We start from the raw sequence: 25,224 nt of genomic DNA on the forward strand, positions 1-25,224 counted from the left end.
AGGCACTGGGAATTTCGGCCTGTCCGCTGCAACCGATAGATGGCGCACTGTATTGTGAATCCACCGAATTGGTTCAACTTACTTTAAAATGTGTAACAATCCTGAAAAGCCGGAAGGTGATAAGAATGTTTATTATCCTGACAAGATCGTACATTGCATAGCCAATGGTGTTATCTCTGTCAAAAAAGGTAGAAATCAGATTTATCATAACAAATATGAAATGAATCCAGATGATTGTATAACCTTTGTAGTTATCTTTGTCAAAATAAACCAAGGTGGAAATCATATTAATGATTCACATATGTAATGAATCCTGATTTACAATTTACAGGGTTCCCAGCTTTTCAAGTAAACCAAAATCCCTGATTATTCCCTTATGAAGTTTAAAAATTCCCTGAGAATTATGTAAACCCATTCCCAGTTTCGCATGTTTTCTAAGTTGTTGCACTGAATTACATGTATTCTCAGTATAAAAACAATAATGAATGAATATTCTCATTTTATATATAATAACGGCAACTGTTGATATTAATTTTGATCATGCGTAGATTTAAAAAAATCCTGTATCCATCTATTTAGGCAAGTTTCTTTTTAAATATTTTAATTTCTTAAGCATTGTGTCATTATGCAATTGATTATCATATATTCTTGTACTTGTTTTGTAAAATATTCTGCAATTCAGCCTTTGGCTGCGAATGAATTTTCAATAAACCATTACCATTACCATTACCATTATAATGTAAAACTAAATATTACTATTACACCGGCATGTAATGGCCCCCTTTTCCCCATAAAACCATCCTTTCCTCACCTTAAATACAGAAAGAGGTTGGTTCAAGGCAATCCTAGTACATATCATTAAATTACAATGGATGTTGTTTTGATATGCAACAAAATATAACCGAGTCTGACAGACTACCGTGCTTTTGACTTTTGGGCTGATCAAAATTCCCTGATTTTTCTCTCACTTGAGGCATTCTTCCCTGATTTGAGGTATTTTTCTTGATCAAAGTCCCTGATTTTTCCCTGACTGGAAAAACGTAAAAAAAATTTCCCTGATGGGCTGGGAACCCTGAATTTACTTAGGTTTTAATCAACAACTGAAATCGCAAACAATGTTCCTACGTTTGACATTCACTCATTGGGGACGTTATATGACCAGGGGCCCGTTGCAGAAAGAGTTGCAATCAATCGCAACTCTAAAAATCATGCGAAACTTGATTTTCAACCAATCAACAGCACACTTTTGGGACTTGCGATTGATTTTTTTACTTGCATTTGATTTTTTTACTTGCGTTTAAACGCAACTCTTTCTGCAACGGATTTTACGGCTGGTGATAACAAACATGGTGAATCCACTGGAGCATTTCATGAAACAAACAGTCAGTGATTCTCACTCACTGTTGTTACAAGCTACTGAAATCCTTGCATCTGATTGGCTCAGATCAAATTTGTCAGTGAAAATCACTGGCCGGATGCTTAATGAAATACTCTACTGAAGATCAAATCATATAACCAAAGTTGGTATCTCTGTCCAAATAAAAGGGGGGGGGGTCAGATTAACAACAATAACAAATATGTAATAAATCCTGATTTAAAATGCACTTAGGTAGTTTTTAATAGAACAACTACTGGTGGCCATGGTAGCCCCCAGCTAGTTTGAGGTCTGTACACATTATTGGCACGGGGGGGGGGGTGTATGGTTTTGGGGGGGTTTTTTTGGTTAAAGATATTATTAGTTTATGGGCGATTCCATACGTGTCGTACGGGGCATTTTGTCAACAATTTCTAGTCTCTTGGCTGATTGCTTGAGCAATGAAAAATTATTTTTGGTCAATAATAAAGTTATAGTAGGTAGTCATGTGAAAAACTGATCACCAACTAAAAATATTTGATTATGGCTGAATTAAGGGCGAAAATGTTTTGTCGTACGGGACTCAGAAATGTCCCGTACGACAACATTTTCACCTCTAATTCACCCATGGACAGCATATTTTTCTTGGTTGTCAATTTTTCATGTCTACCCAAGTAGTACTCTATTATTACCACAAAACAATTTGAAGTTCTTTGTTTGTTTGGGCAATAGGTTGAAAAAGGTTGAAAAATAAAAGGGGGGGGGTCAGATTAACAACAATAACAAATATGTAATAAATCCTGATTTAAAATGCACTTAGGTAGTTTTTAATAGAACAACTACTGGTGGCCATGGTAGCCCCCAGCTAGTTTGAGGTCTGTACACATTATTGGCACGGGGGGGGGGGGTGTATGGTTTTGGGGGGGTTTTTTTGGTTCAAGATATTATTAGTTTATGGGCGATTCCATACGTGTCGTACGGGGCATTTTGTCAAAAATTTCTAGTCTCTTAGCTGATTGCTTGAGCAATGAAAAATTATTTTTGGTCAATAATAAAGTTATAGTAGGTAGTCATGTGAAAAACTGATCACCAACTAAAAATATTTGATTATGGCTGAATTAAGGGCGAAAATGTTTTGTCGTACGGGACTCAGAAATGTCCCGTACGACAACATTTTCACCTCTAATTCACCCATGGACAGCATATTTTTCTTGGTTGTCAATTTTTCATGTCTACCCAAGTAGTACTCTATTATTACCACAAAACAATTTGAAGTTCTTTGTTTGTTTGGACAATAGGTTGAAAAATGTTGCGAAAATAGCTGATTTTTCTAGCACGGAATCGCCCTTATTCTCGTGTTGCTGTTGAAAAACAGCAATACTTACGGAAAAGTTTGAGATCCTTCCATCGAAAGATATAATATCTCTGCTACCTGGGATTGGTGGTGAATGTAAAGATAAAAAAATGCACTGGCTATTCATATAATTTTCAAACAAGTTGGAATGCCTCTGACAGTCTCGCCTGCAATATGTGATTCAATATAGCGGCAGTGCTGACTTTGAAAACAACTATTGAATAATAATTATTCACAAAAAACACAATTCACATGAAAAAAAAAATACTGTGCTCATTGATCAGACCTGCCAACCTCTGGGAATGAAAAATTGTATTCTGTCATGAAAAAACTGTATTTCCCAAAAAAAAACTGTATTTCATAATAAAATGCGGGGCGCGCACGCTCATCGCGGCACTCAAGATGCATGCCAGCTAAAATACGCACTGCTCTTGCAGATGAAAAAAAAAGCAATGAAACATGTGTATATCTCACCCTGGTTTTTAACAAAATGATTTTTTTTTAAGTTACCTAAAATTACATTAATCCAATAACCATATTTGTGAAAGTTTCATGAAATAGAGACATATAGGGATGATTTTTTTTTTTTTTACAAGAAACGTACTGTCGTATTTGGTTGCAAAAACGTACTAAATACGCCAAAAACGTACTGGTTGGCAGCTCTGATTGATCCTAAATGACTTTTGACCTTGATTGTGTGACCTAAGACTTTTACAAGACAGTCATTGGTACCTGATAACCCTCAATTCCACATTTCTTGGACTGGATCCATAAACTTAAGGTTATGATGGCAATTCAAAAACTTATACTTGGTTAAGATTTTGATAATGATTCCCACAACTTGGTCTAAGTTCATTGACCCTAAATGACCTTTGACCTTTGTCATGTGACCTGAAACTCAGGCAGGACGTTCAGTAATACTTGAGTACTCTCATGTCCAAGTTTTCATGAACGAGCTCCATATACTTTGTAAGTTATGATAACATTTCAAACACTTAACCTTGGTTACGATTTCAATGTTGACGACGCCGCCCCCGTCAGAAAAGCGGCGCCAATAGTCTCCCTCTGCTAAGCTACGCAGGCGAGATGACAAAATTGTGTAATCATCCTGACGTGACACAGCTTTAGCTTTATATTATAATAATAATGTAATAACTGTATATTTACCCAGGGTAGCCACTTCAGTTCAGAAAAACTATTCTCCCAGCGGGCCCTGCTATTATTACCCGGCTAAGCTAGGCTACCTATTCGGTACATACAGCTTTTTGAGGAATTACTTCCTGCCGGTACCCATTTACCTCACCTGGGTCGAGTGCAGCACACTTTGGATGAATTCCTTGCTGAAGGAAATTACGCCATGGCTGGGATTTGAACCCAAGACCCTCTGTTTCAAAGTCCAGAGACTAATCCACTGGGCCACGACGCTCCACTTTGTCAATAGGTGGTATTCTAATTATTAGTTAAGCCGAGACCAAATCCAAAGAAAACAGAAATCAAACCCTCATTTCTATGGAATGATAAATAACCCTCCTCATGACGGCAAAATATATAATCCCTTTAGAAAATATAACTGTCAGGGAAATGAAACGTAATATTCAACCATTCAACTTCTATGCAGAGAATATAATGAAATATAGAATGACACCAATCTGTGTTGGACACCGTAAATTTAACAAACACAATAACACTGATAGGTGCTAAACACCATAGAGTTAATTTTTTTTTATTTTTTATAAACAAGTTCACACCTAGTTACCCACAATGCATATAGCATTTCCATTTATTTTAAAGCAGGTAAAAGAGCATTGTAGATTAAATGCCTTGCTCACGGGCATAGCTGCCGCGGCCGAGGATCGAACCCCGGACTTTTTTATGCGTAGTCAGGCGCCTTAGACCACTCGGCCACGGCACCTTAATGATGGTGTAAAATGATCGGTGCAGTCCTCTCACACCATGTGCCCATTTCACAAAACTTGTTATAATAACAGTTTAAAGGTACTGAAATCATTGGATTCGATTAGCTAAAGTAATCTTAAGATATTGAGCATTTTTTATTATAACAAGTCTGGATGGACCCTGGTGAAGTGTTAACACCACTATATTTGCAGTGTAAATACTTACTAGTAAGACAGCTGTGAAGAGGGCATCAAGGACGTTGGTTATAGAAGATTTGAAACACCTCCAGCCGAGAGCCCAAAATTTCAGCATCTAAAGAGGAGATAATGGAAATGGCATTAGACTCTGTCATTGACATCCCCAGAATAATGAAGATAAAATGGCAAGAACACATTAGTAATGAAGAGGTCTTAGACAAGACCAAAATGGAGAAACTGAGCACGACAATAACGAGAAGATGGAAATTTATTGGGCACACACTTAAGGGGTTACCTTCAAGCATTTGCAACGCAGCAAAGGGAAAAGGAAAGGGGGCAGGCCGAAAACAACTTAGTGGCGACCCGTTGAAAAAGAAAGGACCCTGGCTGGATGGAGGACATGGACAGAAGCCAGAGCCATTTATATATTGAATGATTGTCCAAAGAGTCAGAAAGCAGAAAACAATTCACCACTCAATATATTTATACCACACTAATTATGTTACCAAGCGGCAAAACAAGTACTTTCCTCTCAAAAACGTTTAAATTTCACTGTATGAATGAAATTACAGGCTAATTCATCCTCAGTATTAATGATGGCTATCTCAAAATGTATATTTCTAAGACTAGTTATTTATAACACACAGTCAATGAGATACCACACAAAGTGTTGGTCCGTTCACTTCCCCTTTAACCCTAAAAAGACTGGGGGGGGCATGATGCCCCCCCCCCTTAACGATAGCACCGCAAAATCTTATGACCTTTTTCTTTGAAGTCTCGTGCAACTTCTGAGACCAAATTCACGATGTATGGGTATAGCATCGCGATGCCATGTGACTTTTTACGAGACAGTCGTGCCGAAAATGGCTCATTTTTTATACTTTGTGTACAAAGTCTATGGGAGAAAAAATTTATAAAAGGGTGATTATTTTACATTCTAATTGATGTGCTTAATCAATTTAGGGTTTGATTTAGTTGTTAAATGGGTTGTAATAATTTCCATTGAAAAAACAATGAAAAACAAAAGATTAAGAAGCAAAGAAATACATATGAAATTTTAAAACAAAGAAATACATAAGGAAAAATTTGGCTTTCGCAATTTTTCTTAGGGTTAAGTGTCAAATATTAAGCTTGTACACTTAGAGGTATCTGTCCCGATTGGCTAACCATCGTTAAACCATCACTTTAGACCAGAAGTTGAATTAAATCAGAGCTCAGAGTACAGGCCTGTATATTTTGGTAGGGAAGGTTGGGGAGTGGTCCCTCTCAAATACTTACCTGTTCTATACAATAATAGATGATGAAAACTATGTTGAACTTTGTCAATTCCGAATCACTGTGATAAAGGCTCCTATTGTACTGCGTAGAGATCTCAATCTGCAAAACAAACGAAAAATGCATTTTATAATAATGATAATAGCCAATTTTTATATAGCGCTTTCCCAGAATGGCTCAAAGCGCTTTACAACATATTATTACCCCGGTCATTGGATTCATTTCAATCCTGCACGAAAAGTGCACAATTTCCACTCCCTAGGGAGCATTCCTTGCATTCATCGCAGCCTCATTATGGCGCTGGCAAATTTAAACATACAATATCTTTGGCATCCTACTGGGTACCCATTTAGCACCTGGGTCGAGAGTGGCAAAGTGTGGATTAACGCCTTGCTAAAGGATGCTAGACCGCGTTGTATTTTGAACACACGACCCTCTGTTTACAAGGCGAGAGTCAGAACCACTACACCACGGCTCTTTTATATAGTTCTCTACTAGCAAACAGGAGAAAGTCATCAATAAACCAAATGAGATATATGTGATTTAAAAAAAAAATAGTTAACTGAGAAAATCAAAAGCTTGGAAATGGTATATATCTTATTCAAATTTAGCATCACTAACCACATCAGTGATTCTGTCAGACTTCAGATTATATTTAGTATGTGTGTGTGATAACACGTTTCTAATACTTACACTAATAAATACGATGTTTACAACAGCCACAGCTGTTCCGCAGTAACCAAAGAAACGATGAACGACGAAGGCTTGGAGTTTCCGTAGTCTTGGTCTGGTTATTAGTCTAGGACTTGGAGTCTGAATTAAAAAAAAATTAAACAGTGGAAAATTTAACTACTTTTCTTTCTCTCTCTAAAAGATTTTAAAAAAAGACATTTCACAATAATAACTTTTTACAGGCCTACAACATACCAGCCCTCTGATTTTCAGTTGGCCCTGCCAATTCGAGCAGATTCAGCAATTTATGAGAATTGGGCATAAAAATCTCTCAAAATATCCTTGGAAGCAAAAAAAGAAGGGGATAACAATGTGTGAGACAAGTTCTGACAAAAAAATAATTAAAAAAATAAATAAATAAATTAAAGCAGATACGAACCAATAGCGCCATCTCAAGTCCTCAACTACTCATACCTGGCCAGTTTCCTGACCCATAATGCTAGTGTAGTCTAGTAATATAGATCCACTTGGATGTCATGTTAATTATCTACTCTATACATTTATACCGCAATAATTATGTTAATAAGTAGAAAAACAATTACTTTTCCTCTCAAAACATTTTAGTTTCTCTATACAAATACAATTTCAGGTCAATTTATTCTCTGTAGTATTAGTAGATATCTGAAAACGTATATTTTAAGACTCTGTATTTATAACACACAGTCAATGAGAGACCACACACAGTTCACTCCCCCTTTAAAGGATCTCATCTTCAAAATCACAGGTCACCCCTTATCCTCTTGGCTATTGATACCCAGACTTCACAAATTTTGTTTTTCAATTTGTCTTTTTACTTCACCTCATCTCCGTCTGCTTGATGATCCAGACAATCGAACAGTCTTTGGAACTCAGATGATGTGATTACTCCGCCAATATTAGCATCTAACTCCTGATGATTAAAACAAAATTGATACAATCGTGAAGGAATCCTCCATAAATTGACAGAAAACCAAGGTCTTAAAATTCGGTTTCTCCTTTCGGTTTCACCTACAGTAAAGATTAAATACTCAATCTCCAATTATTAAATATTCAATCATATCAGGATTTAATATTTAATCACTTCATCACAAATGTTTGACTAATTCATCATTTTTTATAAATAATCAATTATGAATAATTGATTAATCATTGATGATCAATTTATCATTAAGCACTGATAACAGAAGTAAGATGCTAATGAAAATAATCATTTATAAATTGATAGAATATTAAGCCCTTAGAAATCACCTTTAGGAAATATCAAATAATCACAAATGATTGTGAATACTTAATTATAAAAGATGAAACAATCATAAGTGATTAAATAATTCATCTTTAATGATTATTTAATATTTTTTATTACATAATCAATTATTCATGATTAAAAAATTAAACACTAAGCATTATTCATTCAATAATCAATCATAGTGGATTAAATAAATAATCACATGCTTAATGATGAATCAATAAAGATACAAATGAAAAGAAATTCTTCATAAATTGATAGAATACTGTAATGTCAAAATCACTTTTAGAAAAGATTAAATCGATTGTAGTTAAACATTAGTGATTAAAAAATCACTCAATCATAAATGATGAATTAGCTATTAAATGAACTGATCATTAAACTGGGTGGGTGTTTCATAAAGCAGTTAGTAAGTTAAGAGCAACTGGTGAACCTTTCTTACGTGCTAAATAATCACCAATGAACATTTAATGGTGAATACCATTTACCACAAGAAAGGTTCACCAGTAATTCTAAAGTCACTCTTAACTTACAAACAGCTATATGAAATGCCCCCCCTGATATTACATATTGTGGAATGTTTTAGGCTTTCTTGGAATTCAATACTCACTGTTAAAATAGTCTTTTTAGCTGACTCTGGTATACTAGCTTGGAGAACAACAGATTTTACCACACTGACACTAACAGTTGATCTATCATATTATGGGGAATAGAGAGAAAAGATGCACAAATTCTTAGAACACTTGCTTATTTAGCGTTTAACTCTTGCTTTATCAGAAGTCTCTAAGCGCTCTATATGTAAAGCAGCATAATTACCCTGGCTTTAGCATAGCAGCTGATATACGCCTGCTTTTCTCAGTGTAAATTCCTGGGTTGAGTGTAGCACATTGTAAATCAATTTCTTGCTGAGGGAAATTACGCAATGGCTGGGATTCGAACCCACTACCCTCTGTTTCAATGTCCAGAGAATAATCTAGTAGGCCACAATGCTCTACATTAAATTAAATCATCTTCTGCAAGGAACATAACATAGTCTAATACAAATTACACAACAGGGTAAATCGCCAACTCGTTCACTCACCACATGGTCTACTTTCATTCAGTCTTATGCCATTCCGCCCATCAACATTTCGTCCAACAACCATTTGGTCCAATCATCACTTTGTCTAATCATCATTTCGTCTATGACCATTTCATCTCATAACTAGTCAATCTAATATCCATTTCATTTCCATTCATTTTGCACAATTTAACACTTGGTATATGGACTGAATGGCTAATGGACGAACTGGTTATTACACGAAATGGCATCAGACTAAATGAAAGTTTACCATATGGTGCGTGGACGAACTGATGGTAGACAAAATGATAGTAGACGAGTTGGCAATTGGACGAATTGACATTTTAGACCGATTGGAAATAAACCCATAACATAGTTGGCGATACGCCTCAGCCAATCAGATGCAAGCCTATCAGTAGCTTATAACATGAATGCTCCAAGGACGTTGGTCCTACCTCTCAATGCTTCCGTTGACCGTCCTGATTTGAGCTCTTAACATCTCAAACGCTGCCTGAAACCCCAGTCTCCTACGGAAGTGACTTGACTGCATTGACGTCTATAGAGGGAGAAACATAATCACAACAATTAACAGAATTCAAATTGGCAACTCTCTTACTCATTAGTTAATTTGGGCAGGAGAGGTTAATTGACCCCCTCCCCTCGACCGATGTCACTACCCCACCGGGCAAACTTTTTATTTGCTTGTCGATTGCATCAACGTCTAGTAGAAGGAGAAAACACAATCATACCAGTATTCAAATTGGCAACTCTCTTCACCCTTAGTTTTATTCAGGGGGAGGTTATATTGACTTCTGACCCCCCCCCACCCATTTGCATACCGACCATGGGTGTGCATATAACTGTTTTGTAAAATTAAGCGAAACTTTATAATGTCATAACTTTCTTATTTTACATCCGATTTTGATGAAATTTTCAGTGTCATGCTTGTTGGATTTTTCTCTTTTTATTCAAATAAACTTTTTGTTGAGGTGGACTTGTCCTTCAATACTCACAATTAAATATCCTCTGAATTCATTGTAGATCACAGCAGTAAGCATATTGAAGAAAAGATAAAGACCTGAAATTATAAATAAAAAATTTGAATCAAAGCTAAAGGAAAGGAGTTGCAACAAACAATGATGTCATGAGAAAGTCTTTAAAATCAAGGTTGATTGCCACTATATCTGGGTTTTTTTTCACATAAATCTAACTCTTTGATATCATGGAATCTGAGGTGAAAAACAATTACACTGATGGTCACCAACACAAATAAGCACATGTTGGACAGTGGATTATTATTGCTTGGAAAAAGACGAGACATGTGGCTGGAATGCTATGCTTGTATTGTCTATTCTCTATTTTTTTCATATATATACAACTTTGGGTATAATTTCAATGGATTCTGTTAGAACCTATTTCCAGGTCATTACAACTAGCATTTATATTTAATAAAAAAGAAAAAATAGGTTTTAAAAGAATTAAAAGGTTGTTATCAATATTGACTGTACTTACCGATACCAAGAAAGATGATGAAATAAAGAGCATAGAATCGGTTGTTTTGGTAAGCAGGCATGGTCACTAAAAGAACAATAAAAATAGTCACAATGATGACAATAATAACAATAATGATAATAAAGATAAAAATGATAGTAATAATAATAATAATAATGAAAATAATAACAGCAAAAAAATAATATGTGATTTGTATTGCACTTAATGTATGATTCTAATACAATTTGACTATTAATTATAATTAATTAATTCTTCTTATAAAATATATTTATACATATTTCCTTTGTCATAATACATTAAAGGGATGAAAATGAAATTTCAAAATAATAAAAAATGGCTCGAATAAATCTTGAAAAAATAAAGCTTGTAATGAGACCTAACTAGTAAGTAGAGAAGTCTATATATGCTCATTAATAAATCTACCTAAAAATTGAATGGAAGATTCCACACCATGATCATCAACTACAGTGCTATATAGAGAATCTGGGATATTCCATGTTGCAATGAACACGGTAAAATATAATCTACCTAAAAACTGAATGGAAGATTCCAAACCATGATTGTCAACTACAGTGCTCTATGGGAAATCTGGCATGTTCCACTTACCATCGGGGTTGTTTGCCGTAGTGAGGAGCACGAGGAGGCTCAAAAATGACTCCCCTATACTGGCAAAATGCTGCAATCCTTCCTGGAATATTCTAGAATCCACCTGGAAGAAATAGAAAGTAATTTATCACATTTTTTTTTTCTTTAAATCAGTCAGAACTATATGCCTATCTCCTGATGTTTCAAATTGATTGGAAATGATATTTTTGAAAATCTCAATACTCATACAGTCATTTAACACTCAGTGACAAGTTAACTTTTAATATCATCATATTTCATATTATCCAAATTGCATTGTTATTTAATCACATGGGTTTTTTTTCCTTCTTTTTTTTAATAGTTTTTAATCACTTGTTATTCTATAACTTTTGTGCAGAGTGCACAAGTTTGATGTCATAAAAATCAGATTTCTGCATATCATTTTTTAATATACCATGTGAGTAAAAACAACTTGACACCTCACCAATGCCCAATGTAAGGTAAATTATGTTATCATGAATGGAAAGAGTATCTTCTCCCAAATAATTCAATACCATATCTATGTGGTATGTGTTAACGCTTGGATGATCAGGAGGTATTCCTTGCAGTGATGTAAATTTTGATTTGCACAAAAGAAAGGCATGACTGCAATGAATGAATACAGATATCAATGATGTCATCCAGATGTCAATGTCATAATCCTACAATGGTTGCATTAGACATCCATTTCAAAACACCTTTTAAAAAATTTACATCATAATTGTTTAATAAACACTTTTTAGTATTGATTCCCAAGTTAATTTCATTGAAAAGGGATTTGTAAATATGTTTACTAACTCATGAAGGATTATTGGCATCTGGATTCATTCATTGCATTCATGCCTTACTTAATTAGTGCAAGTAAATATTTACATTACTGCAAAAAATACCTACTGATTATCAAAGCATGAACACATACCACATAAACATGATATCAAATTGATTGGGAGAAGATACTATTCCCAGCCATATATAATGATTATGCGTTCATGACAATTTTTTCCATAAAAAGGGGATTTGTGAGGTGTCAAGTTTCTTTTTGACCCACACTGTAAATCTTGGAGATGCATGCAGAAAATATCCATTGCCCAAAATTGGTTGTAATTGGTAAAAAAAGGGGGGGGGCCAAGATATGACCACGTGAATGTCTAATTAACCCCACTAAAGCAAATGTACTATTAGCCTGGTTCCGATAAAATGCAAACAAACCCCAAAACAAAAACAAATTATGTTATCACTTCCGAACTCAATAGGCCTACTTCTTGGTAATATCAGGGGTGTGAGTGGTCACAAATAAAAAGATCTGAAAAAAGTTGAAGAGTGTTGAAAAAGTCTTAAATAGAAAGAGCTCCCTTACTTTTTGTACAGAGGAAGGCCAAAAATAAGCTGAAATTAAGCTGAAAAAACAAAATCTGAAATTAACCCCTGAAATATGTATCGATTGATATTGAAATTGATGACTTGAAAAATGCATTATTAGGGACAGTGATTTTCCGTTTCAAAAAATTGCCTTTTCCGTTTCAGAAAATTGTAAATTCCGTTTCAGCATGTCAGAAAACGGAAATTCCGTTTCCCCATAGACTTTGTGTACACGGAAAATTGGCAATTCCGTTTACCATTCAGTAGCAATATATCACTCGCGCTGCGCTGGTCAAAATTTGTATCTGCCACTGTACCAACAACGCAGTAGAATCCGCTCTAATCGGATCTATGTGGGTACACAAAATATTTTCACAAACATATCTGACATAAATACATCCTTACCTTTCACATTATTGGCATTATTTTTTTGTTAAATTAAATTTTATCGATAATTTTGGGGGTTTTTGGACATCGTTTCGACCAGTCAACGACTGTAGCCTATCAGCCATTTTGGATTCCAAGACCGGAATATCGTGCTGTTACATCTTCAAACGTAGAGGGCAGCAACACACGACCGTGTTGTTTGCATATGTGAATGTTTTCGATACGGCCGACCCCGCCGCCGGCCAAGACGCGGCCGAGGCCCGCGGGGTACGATCGAGAGTGATGGAGTCAAGAGCAGTCACGATGTGTGAATTGTCATACTTTGTAGTGAAGTGAGATCATGTTTTGTGAGGTTTTGTGGCCAGTTAATATTCGTATTTTGTTGAGATTTTGGAGTAATTACTGTTGCTGTTCTGTGTATTCTGAGGAAAAATATGTTTTCCGTGGTTTTCCATTTGAAATGGCACTTTCCGTTTCAAAAGGCAATTTCCGTGAATTCCGTCCGTTTTCCGCGATCGCGGAAAATCACTGTCCCTACATTATTGTATATCACTATACTTATTCAAAAATAAATGTCTAAATTGAATATATCTCTTCTAAACTCCACTTTTCATGTTCACATAGGCCTACCAGTACCTCCACATTCATTTCATATTGTTCAGTATATAAGGGTACTTAGTACACTGTAAGAAATCCAGAATGTATACCTTTATGCACCATAAAAGTTATACAGCTTACATTTTGTTATATTTACTCTTGAAGTAAAAAATACTGTGTATATATCTCAATTATATTGTCTGTATGATTATATGACATACATTGTCATTGTACTTCCTTTTTGTTGCTGGAAATGAGATAACCATCGAATTGTATTTGAATCTGGGTGTCGTTTCATAACGACTTGTTATAGTAACTAATGCAGAATTTCTATAACAAATTTACCATCAGCCAATCAGATGGATGGATTTCAATAGCTTTTAACCGTTATTGCAAATATGTCATAACAAGTTTTCTGAAACGGGTCCCTGAATTCAATTAGATTATTTGACCTCACACATAACTGTATTAATGGGACTTAATATTTTTCATCTTACACAGAACTGTATGAATGGGACTTACTATTTTTGATCTAACACAGAACTGTATGAATTGGACTTACTATTTTTGATCTTACACAGAACTGTATGAATGGGACTTACTATTTTTTATCTTACACAGAACTGTATGAATGACACTTACTTTTTTTGATCTTACACAGAACTGTATGAATGGGACTTACTATTTCTGATCTTACACAGAACTGTATGAATGGGACTTACTATTTTTGATCTTACACAGAACTGTATGAATGGGACTTACTATTTCTGATCTTACACATAACTGTATGAATGGGACTTACTATTTTTTATCTTACACAGAACTGTATGAATGGGACTTACTATTTTTATTCTTACACAGAACTGTATGAATGGGACTCACTATTTTTGGTCTTACACAGAACTGTATGAATGTGACTTACTATTTTTATCTTACACAGAACTGTATGAATGGGACTTACTATTTTTGATCTTACACATAACTGTATGAATGGGAATTACTATTTTGGATCTTACACAGAACTGTATGAATGGGAATTACTATTTTGGATCTTACACAGAACTGTATGAATGGCACTTACTATTTTTGATCTTACACAGAACTGTATGAATGGGACTTACTATTTTGGATCTTACACAGAACTGTATGAATGGGACTTACTATTTTGGATCTTACACAGAACTGTATGAATGGGACTTACTATTTTTGATCTTACATAGAACTGTATGAATGGGACTTACTATTTTTGATCTTACACAGAACTGTATGAATGGGACTTACTATTTTTGATCTTACATAGAACTGTATGAATGGGACTTACTATTTTTGATCTTACATAGAACTGTATGAATGGGACTTACTATTTTTATTCTTACACAGAACTGTATGAATGGGACTTACTATTTTTGATCTTACACAGATCTGTATGAATGGGACTTACTATTTTTTATCTTACACAGAACTGTATGGATGGGACTTACTACTACTTTTGATCTTACATAGAACTGTATGAATGGGACTTACTATTTTTGATCTTACATAGAACTGTATGAATGGGACTTACTATTTTTGATCTTACACAGAACTGTATGAATGGGACTTACTATTTTTGATCTTACACAGAACTGTATGAATGGGACTTACTATTTTTGATCTTACACAGAACTGTATGAATGGGACTTACTATTTTGGATCTTACACAGAACTGTATGAATAGGACTTACTATTTTGGATCTTACATAGAACTGTATGAATGGGACTTACTATTTTTGATCTTACATAGAACTGTATGAATGGGACTTACTATTTTTGAAGCATTGACGGTCAATGTTGTCTGATTCACCACAGTCCTGTTATTAAGATCCGAGGGTTTCTGGAAAGAGTTACAATTAGAAAAACGCAATAAAAAAAAAAAACAATTAAAAACAATGAATAACTTCGGAAAGAGTTTAATCATGCTTAATTTCTGATAAAACATACCATGTCACCAACTCCTATTTATACCTCAGTCACATTTGCTCTGTACGGCGAGTCGAAAAAGAACCTTTTTAACATTATTTTTAAGTAGCTTCATGTAGGTGGTTTGAATAAAAATGGATAAAACGGCTGTTTTTGATTCACTGTATGGCCGCCGTAGGGGAAATGTGACTGAGGTATTAGTTGGACAATGGGTCAATTTCAAAGGTCTGCTCAAAAAGTGGAAATTTGTTTGTCAATAAAGCTTCATGCCTTTCTTTTCATGCATTTAAAGCTACTTATGAATTAATGGATACAGAGAAAAAACCAAAGGGCACAGGTGTATACCCCTGTAGGCATAAGAGAAATATAAAGATAAAAAAGAAAACAGGAAAATTGCTGCTTGTAAGTGAGTGCAGCGATCAGACTTTCTGAGTGGGGACAGAAGAGGGATTCCCCCTCCTACAGATAATTTTGCAACTTTAGGAATTGAAAATTAAATGTTTTTTTTGTTCAGGATGTTGATATTCACAGAAATCTGCAGGTCTGGGTCATGTCTTGCAAAGAGTTGTGATTGATCTGATCAATCTCAAGTATATGGAAATCCATCAATGTCATAATATTTCTTACAGAAATTTGCACAATGTCCTCTTGTAAACAAAGAGGAACATACTGAATTGTTGATCATTTCATGAGTATAATTGGAATGAAAGCATAAAATTGGCAAAAAAATAAAATTAATTTGCTATAATTATCTAAATAGACTACAATGCCAAACATCTGGGGCCCGTTTCATAAAGGACTTGCAACTGTTGTAACTTTGCCATAATGGCAACTACCATGGTAACAGGGCTCAGCAGCCAATCATAATCAAGGTAACCATAGTAGTTGCCACAATGGCAAAGTTACAACGGTTGCAAGTCCTTTATGAAACAGGCCCCTGGTTCCTGTTGCATGGATCTAGAATTGATGGCACAAATGGTAACCTCTACGGAATCCTTGAGTTTTGATTGGCTATGGAACAATGTCACCATGACGATTAACATTGATTGCGAAGTATTGGGAGGGTTTTACTTACAACGTCGCCCTCAGGTCTGGGAAACAGCAGCATTCCAAACATGGTGAAGAAGTAGATGTGAATCAGAAGAAGTAGGATCACACTGCCATATCAAAAAAGGAAACATTGCCATGAAATAGAAATCATTATAGAATGGGTATCATGCATATTATTAATTACCAACGCATGGCCAGCCATGCATTCGCAGAGCTGCCAACCTGAACAAAAACATTTCAGTATTTTCAAGGCTGAAAATCAGTATTTTGGTGAGGAAATTGGTATTTTCACAGGAATACCATAGGACAACACATAAACTGATACTTTAGAAATCAGTATTTTGCATGAAACCATCAGTATTCTTCTCTATTTTCAGTACTAAATACGGAAAATCAGTACTACTTGGCAGCTCTGCATTCGGTAAATCTGCAACTCATCTTAATTATGCATGGCTAGCCATGCGTTGGTAATTACTTACAGATGGTTGTAAAAAAAATGATTTATTCACCAAAAAATTCCACCGTTCTATAAAACAAATGATACACAGGTTTGTTCGTGCAATGGTAGGACTAGTGAGCATGTGGTAACTATGGACACTAGTCTAAACCCACTCGGCTGCACCTCGTGGGTTTAACAGTTCCATAGTTACCTTATGCCCACAAAACCTACAACATATTAGGTGAAAGTTTCACTTGGTGATTTACCTAATCATCTTGATTATGTAAATACAACCTTTCTTTTCTGGCTTCCCATTCAGCTTCTAGGAGGGCAAGTCATACACAGGATTATTCATATTTCATAAAAATATCTTAATACACCTGGGCCCCGTCTTACAAAGAGTTGCGATTGATCCGATCGATCGAAACTATGGATGGCCAGCAATGTCAACATCTGTTATACATGTTTGTTCAAAATATTTTCTAGCTATGATGTATATTCAAGCATTCATCGTTGTCTTGAAAATTCACTGTGCTTCTCCTTGTTTACAAAGGACATTGTGCACATTTCCTGTAAAAAAAAATTATGACACTGATGGATTTCCATAGAGTTACGATTGATTGGATCAATTGTAACTCTTTGTAAGACGGGGCCCTGGTCCCTGTCTTACAAAGAGTTGCGACTGATCTAATCAAACAATGTACGGCCAGCAACATCAACATAAAAAATTTATGTTAGTTCAAAACATTTTCTAGCTATGTAATAAATTCATTGTTTTCTTGACAATTTGGTGTGTTCGCCTTTGTTTACAAAAACAAAGGACATTTTTCAAATTTCCTGTAGAAAAAAATTATAACTGACTGGATCAATCGTAACTCTTTGTAAGACGGGGCCTGTAGAGAGTTGATTACAGTATACCTTGCTACTTTTGGCATGGTGTTTTTGATGCTCCTCACGGTTTTCTTCATCAACTGCGAGTTCTGGATGAGGAAGAAGGGTCGTAGGAAGCGGCGAACCCTCCACAGCTCATTGCAGGCAAAGTTGATTGTGACCAGCCAATCGATGAGAGAGATTGCTATGACAACGACGTAGGCAACGAGCCATTTGCTCTTCTTCAACTCCGACAGACCTATTAAATAAATCTTTTTTCATAATCATGATAGAAAGAGAGAAATAATTATGAATGTATCATTTTGTGCTTACTGATTTTCCTTTTTTTAAGACCTTTGAAGTATACCCGGGTCCTGTAACAAAGGTTAGCGATTGATCGTACGCTTGATTTTCACGATTGATTGTACATTGTAGTCAATGGAATCAATCGTAGAAAAATGTTCTACGATCATTGCTAATTATTATGTTACGGGCCTCTGGTAGGCCCAGACAGCCCTGGGCTTGAAAATCCAAAATGTTTCTCTTTTGAGATGAATGTGAGTCTTTGAGTCATGGAATTCTTCCAAAAAAATTGAACCTCACTTCATGTTGACAGCTTTGAATATGAACACCAGCGATGCAGAATTAGCTGAGCCAGGATGGTTCCTCAACTTTGACAGAACCAGTGCAGAGGAGCTATTAAATTGGCACCAGATAGAGACAGCAGAAAACAACATGCTTATGACTTACATATTTCTATACAAATTCTATTGTCACTGGATTTAATGAGATAAATACATGTACTTAGGGATAATTTAATAGTAAAATGTATGAATTTAGAATTGGTGTCAGTGTAAGGGTTATATTTTGGTGTTTGTACTTTGTTTTACGAAAAAGAAAAATTAAAAGAAAAATCTAAAACAAATATGATATATATATTTTTTTTTTTCTAAATAAAAAAAAAATCGCCAACCCTGGGCTGCCCAGAATGGAAATTTGTAAAATAACAAAACTTAACTTTTATTAGTAAATTTGTGGCTTATTATTCAAGGGCTAACATCATTCATGTATATAGGTTTGGCATTAATCAGGCCCAAAAACTACAGTTTCCACGGTAACCATCATAAAAATTGGATCACAAAGACACATTTTAACATCAACCTGTTATCCCAAAATAATGAACATGATTTATTCCTACACACAATGCATTCATTTGGCTATTATCCCCATATAGATAAACCGACCAGAATTGATAGCCATTCATCAACACTTATCGACAACATTTTTTCAAATATATTAAACAGAGATATTACCAGCGGATTGTTAATATCTGATATATCGGATCATTTGCCGGTTTTTTCATTTTGCGATAATGATATTCCAAAAGAAAATATACTCAAATCGACAATGTATAGAAAAGAATCTCAAAATAACATTGAATCGTTTAAAAGGGATCTTGCTATTGAAGAATGGTTGGATGTATTTAATGAGTCTAATTCAAACATTGCATACACAAATTTTAACAATAAATTGCAAACATTTTACGAGAAAAATTTTCCTCTGATACCACTGGTCAAAAGAAAGAAGGCAAAAATGCCATGGATTTCTAAAGCAATTTTAAGATCCATACGTACCCGAAATAAACTTTACAAGGCATTTTTAAAGAACCCTTCTATTCAAAACAAAAATAAATACAAAACTTATAGAAATAGACTAACCAATACAATTCGAGCTTCTCGCAAATTATTTTATTCCGAGAAGCTTTACAAAGTCAAATCAAACATGAAAGCAACATGGGAGATTATAAATGATTTGATTGGCAAGAAACCCAAAATATTACCCAAAGATAATTTCACAGCTCATGATGTTGCGATAAATTCAGAAGATGTAGCTGATACCTTTAATTCCTTTTTTGTTAACTTAGGACCCTCATTGGCAAACAAACTTGACAGAACTGATGAAAATTTTGGAAAATTTCTTCCCACACCCATTAACACTTCTTTATTCTTTAACCCAACAAATGTTCAGGAATTAATTGAAATAACAAAAAATCTCAAATCAAGCAAATCACAGGGAATTGATAGAATTAGTACTTTCCTTCTTAAGCAGATCATACACTATATTGCCTCTCCTTTGTGTCATATTTGTAATCTGTCGATTAGCACCGGAATATGTCCTGATTCCCTAAAAATTGCAAAGGTAAATCCTGTTTTAAAAAAAGACAATCCGCATGAAATAACAAATTACAGGCCTATTTCTATTCTTCCCAGCATTTCCAAAATATTAGAGAAGATTATTTACAATAGACTTTATAAGTTTCTAGATACTTTTCATTTTCTAAATTCTAACCAATATGGATTCAGGAAAGGACATTCGACTGATCAGGCGTTAATACAAATATACGATAAAATTACAAATGCAATGGCAAAAAAAGAACATATCATAGGCGTATTCATGGACTTAAGCAAAGCCTTTGACACTCTTGACCACCAGATATTACTTAAAAAACTTGAAAATTGTGGAATTCGCGGAATTACACTATCTTGGTTTAAGAGTTATTTGTCCAATAGAAAACAATATGTAATTCACAATAATATTCCTTCTGATTTTAAGATAATACAATGCGGAGTTCCACAAGGATCAATCCTAGGCCCCTTGCTTTTTTTAATATATATCAATGATTTGACTTCTGTAACACCTTTATTATCATATGTATTATTTGCAGATGACACCAACATTTTTTGTTCACATAATAGCTTAGAAACTTTAGTAGATATAATTAACCGTGAATTACCAAAACTATCTTTGTGGTTTAAGTGTAATAAGCTTTCACTCAATATAGATAAAACAAACTTTATATATTTCAAGCATACACACTCACATGATAACGAATTTCCTTACAATATAAACATAGACAATACTCCTCTCAAAAGGAAAAGAGAAACAAAGTTTTTAGGTGTCACAATAGATGAAAATTTAAATTGGAATGAACATGTACGTTGTATAACTACTAGTATTTCTAGAAACGTTGGTATACTTTACAAAATGAAAAACATTATTCCACATACAACTCTTGTCATACTCTACAATTCATTAATATTGCCTTATATATCATATTGCAACATAGTTTGGGCAACATGTGCAAAAACTAAAATTAATACAATATACTTATTACAGAAAAAAGCAATTCGAATCTGTACTGATTCCCAATATTTATCACACACAAATCCATTATTCCATAAACTAAAGACTCTATTAACAGTATTTGACATAAATACTCTTCAAAGTTTACTACTTATGTTTAAGTACGTACATAACATGCTCCCACCTTCATTCCACAATTTTTATACTCTGAATACATCTATTCATTCTTACCCTACCCGTAACTCTTCAAATTTCCATTTAATCAACCCTAAATTGCTTATTGCGCAGAGATCCATAAGACACCATGGTCCAGATTTGTGGAACTCTCTACCAGAGCCTGTAAAACAATCTTCGTCTCTTCACTCATTTAAGGCAAACGTTAAATCTATGTTATTATCGGAATATTTGAAGTAAAATTTCTGTGTCATATCCTTTTTATCGTGAATTTATTCCTCCTTCGATTTAGTCATTACCAATATCTTCATCATGACCACCATCATCTCCATGGCCTTCATCATCATCATCATCATCATATCACCGTCACCCTCAGCTTTATCATCTTCATACTTTAATATTGCATGAATTCATGTTTCGTATTTGAAAATGTATGCCCATTCTGCTTTATAAATGTATTAATTCAATTAGTATAAGTTTGGGATTGTCATTTTTTTCAAGCAATCTGCTTATGATGACAATCCTTCTCCTGCAAATTGTGAATATCATATAGTTAATCATTTTTGTCTGAAATTATCTTTTTAATACTCTTTATTTATGATTCATGCCAAAAATGCTAGCATATTATGTTTATTATGTTATGAAAAATGTATTATACGAATGTTATGGATGCAGAAGAAAACAATAAATCAAATCAATCAAACATTTCCAGATGGATTTTATCTTAGAATAGGTGATTTCTAAGAAAATTTTGAAATTATTTTTTTTTTCAGTTCAGGGGAGGCACAAGGAAGACAACTCTGTCTACTCTTACGTACATGTATGTTTTCCTATTCACAGTGGTGTATGGTAAGTGACTCATTAAATGACTTGTGAACAACTTCATAAATCTTGGCCTGTATTATTATTATCGAAGGAACAGCATTGTTTTGTTTTCAATGTTTTTATACATAACACCTCTTGAGGATTTGAAAGTGAAAGTTTGAAATCCTGGTGGGTGTTTCATAAAGCTGTTCGTAAGTTAAGAGCGACTTTAAGAACGACTGGTGAACCTTTCTTACGTGCTAAATAATTAATGATGAATACCATTTACCACTAGAAAAGATCACCAGTCGTTCTTAAAGTCGCTCTTAACTTACGAACAGCTTTATGAAACACCCACCTGTTGTAGTTGAGTCTATTCATCCAACAAAAAACCTTTGCACCATGCTCATATTGTTCAGAAGTCGTTGAGTAGGCACTTACAGTGTAGGATATTCAGCTACTTTTTCAGCTAAATAAAGAAACCTAATTTTTTTAAACAGACTGTGACATATATTTAAGCAAAATCAGTTCAAGAATTGGCCTAAACATGTTAAATATATACATCAAGACCTACATGTATATACGTGGATATCATGAGAGTCATTCCTGTGTTATTTAATGAGATTTGCCGCCCTTTCACACGGTACCAAATCGTAATTTGAATGATTCCAGTAAAAAATAATTCTAATGACGAATTTTTAGCACATGTAAAACCAAACTAGAATCATGATCACAAATTCAAATTCTACTCCGGAGGTGAATTCCAGTTAAGTTTCACTCAAATTACGGGACGAATTGTACGTCTGAAAGGGTTGACCTCCGAAACACCTTTTGACGGGCGGAGCTTACGTGACCTTTCAAGCACTTCCGTAGATAATACAACGGTCATGCACTCGTCGTAGTTTCTTTTTTGCGATGCAGTGCTTTGATTGGGTTTGATTGACAAGTCACCTAGGACACAATACCGTCTTTGCTCAGGAATTTGAATGCAAATCACAGTTTTTGAGTGAACGTGTGAATGGTACAATGATTCTAAAGACGAATTGCAATAATCGCTACAATGATGATTCAAGATTTTCGTGTGAAAAGACCCTTCATTCTGTGTACGATCCGTCTGCACATTCTATGTAGGGAGCCGCCGAAGGAATGACCACAGCATGGCACAGACTGTCATCATGTAACATGAGTGTGATATCAAATAATGTCCCATAAGGAAATTTTCTGGGATATTTTCATAAAATTTAGAAAATATTAGACCATTTTGGATCAGTTTGCAGAGCTGCCAAGTTGTATTTTACATTTTCAGTATTCTTATCCCCCAAAATCAGTATTTTGACAAAAAAAATCAGTATTTTTACCATGTGAGATAAATATGCAGACCTGCCAAATTCTGGGAATGAAAAACTGTATTTTTCCCCAAAAAAGTGTACTTCATAATAAAATTCTTGGCGCACTCGCTCATCGCGGCGCTCAAGCTGCATGCAAGCTTAAATGCGCACTGCTCTTGCAGATGAAAAAAAAAAACATTAAAACATGTGTATATCTTCACCCTGGTTTTAACAAAAAGATTGAAAAAAAAAACAAGTTACCTGAAATTACATTGATCTAAAAACCATATTTGTGTACGTTTTAAGAAATAGAGACATATAGAGATTATTTTTCTCAATAATTTTTTTTTTTAAACGTATTTTTCAAAGAAAAAATGTACTGCCATATTTTTGTTGCAAAAACGTACTAAATACAGCTAAAACGTACTGGTTGGCAGGTCTGAGTTTGATGCAGGGGGGAAAAAACTAAATATTTGGGGGTTGGGGGCAATTTCACACCCGATATGCTCACAAGAGAACTGGTAAATAAAAAATCAAAAAAAAATCCCATTCACTGCAATGTTAAAGCTTATCCAATGTTAAAAGGTTGTAAGAAGTAGCTACTGAAAAATAAAGATTCAGTTTTGCATGGGAAACTGTAAACATTTAAAGGTCAAGTCCACCCCAGCAAAAAAGGTTGCTTTGAATGAATAGAGAAAAATCAAACTAGCAAAACGCTGAAAATTTCATCAAAATCGGATGTAAAACAAGAATGTTATGACATTTTAAAGTTTCGCTTATTTTTCACAAAACAGTTATGTGCACATCTCAGTGACACGCAAATGAGACAGTCGATGATGTCCATCAATTACTAATTATTTTGTTTTTTATTGTTTGAATTATAAAATATTTCATTTTGCACAGATTTGACAATAAGTACCAACTTGACTAAACCATATAGTATTAAAACAATGCTAATTCCACATGTTCAGGGAGGATTTAAATTTGACAATGACAATGACACTTGACAATGAGGAGGAAATTAGAATATTTCATATTTCATACAATGAAATACATAAGAAATAGTGCGTGGGTGACATCATCAGTCTTCTCATTTGCATACCAACCAGGATGAGCATATAACTGTTTTATGAAATTAAGCGAAACTTTAAAATGCCATAACTTTCTTACATGTGTATTTTACATCCGATTTTGATGAAATTTTCAGTGTTATGCTTGTTGGATTTTTCTCTTTTTATTCAAATTAACTAATGGTTGGGTGGACTTTTCCTTTAATAGACGAAACTGCACCATGTGTAAATTGAGTTTCAACGTTATTGGAAAAAAATTAAATCCATTTCATCTCACCTTGGTGCAGACATCGTAAAAGAAGATCAGGAGACAGACGAACTCGATGCCCTCTGTCACGCCACAGGGTGCATGGATGCGGTCGCCACGGTAACGGGGGTCTGAGCTGTTGCCGGTCGTGAGGGAGGAAGGGGGCTCGAAGAATGCTAGAAACAGGATTGTGAAGATTGCTATGTAGAGGGTCCTGATATGTGTGTGTGTGTGTGTGTGTGTGGGTGAGTGTGTGGGGGAAGAGAGACAAAAATATGTTTACATACATTTCACCATAGACACTCAGTGTGGGTGTGGGGGGGGTCCATAACATGTGATCTGGTTCACTAATCTGGTAGCAATTGCTCCAATGGAAAATCTGCACATGCAATTCCATCAAATAGGTAGGCCTACATCCGTCCCCTATGTGGGACCTTCATGAAATTTTCTGTCTCTGATTTCACGTTCTTTTCAGTCTGTAATGCTCTCAAATGACCATGACTTGGTCAGTTAATGAAGTGAAATAAAACTTGAGAAAAATGGGGGTCGGATGTACATGTACAAACT

General features: G+C 34.8%; 1 protein-coding gene across 2 annotated transcripts in view; it reads right to left on the minus strand.

Moving 5' to 3' along the window:
• The window catches only part of LOC129283050 (two pore channel protein 2-like), a 50,628-nt gene that overhangs the window by 16,851 nt on the left and 8,553 nt on the right, over positions 1 to 25,224 (minus strand). For both annotated transcript variants that reach the window (XR_010296777.1, XM_064114905.1), the window contains exons 3-17: positions 24,688 to 24,871; positions 17,939 to 18,162; positions 16,607 to 16,688; positions 15,377 to 15,445; positions 11,212 to 11,314; positions 10,606 to 10,671; positions 10,107 to 10,171; positions 9,549 to 9,649; positions 8,644 to 8,725; positions 7,608 to 7,697; positions 6,770 to 6,889; positions 6,080 to 6,178; positions 4,830 to 4,916; positions 2,740 to 2,786; positions 83 to 176 (exon numbers count right to left, since the gene is read on the minus strand). Coding sequence is in view for 1 of the 2 variants with exons in the window: in XM_064114905.1 (XP_063970975.1) it covers positions 83 to 176; positions 2,740 to 2,786; positions 4,830 to 4,916; positions 6,080 to 6,178; positions 6,770 to 6,889; positions 7,608 to 7,697; positions 8,644 to 8,725; positions 9,549 to 9,649; positions 10,107 to 10,171; positions 10,606 to 10,671; positions 11,212 to 11,314; positions 15,377 to 15,445; positions 16,607 to 16,688; positions 17,939 to 18,162; positions 24,688 to 24,871 (1,513 nt within the window). In the remaining variant the exon portion in view is untranslated. The remainder of the gene's footprint in view (positions 1 to 82; positions 177 to 2,739; positions 2,787 to 4,829; positions 4,917 to 6,079; positions 6,179 to 6,769; positions 6,890 to 7,607; positions 7,698 to 8,643; positions 8,726 to 9,548; positions 9,650 to 10,106; positions 10,172 to 10,605; positions 10,672 to 11,211; positions 11,315 to 15,376; positions 15,446 to 16,606; positions 16,689 to 17,938; positions 18,163 to 24,687; positions 24,872 to 25,224) is intronic.

This window comes from Lytechinus pictus, unplaced genomic scaffold (genome assembly GCF_037042905.1).
Source record: "Lytechinus pictus isolate F3 Inbred unplaced genomic scaffold, Lp3.0 scaffold_20, whole genome shotgun sequence".
Lineage (NCBI taxonomy): Eukaryota > Metazoa > Echinodermata > Echinoidea > Temnopleuroida > Toxopneustidae > Lytechinus > Lytechinus pictus.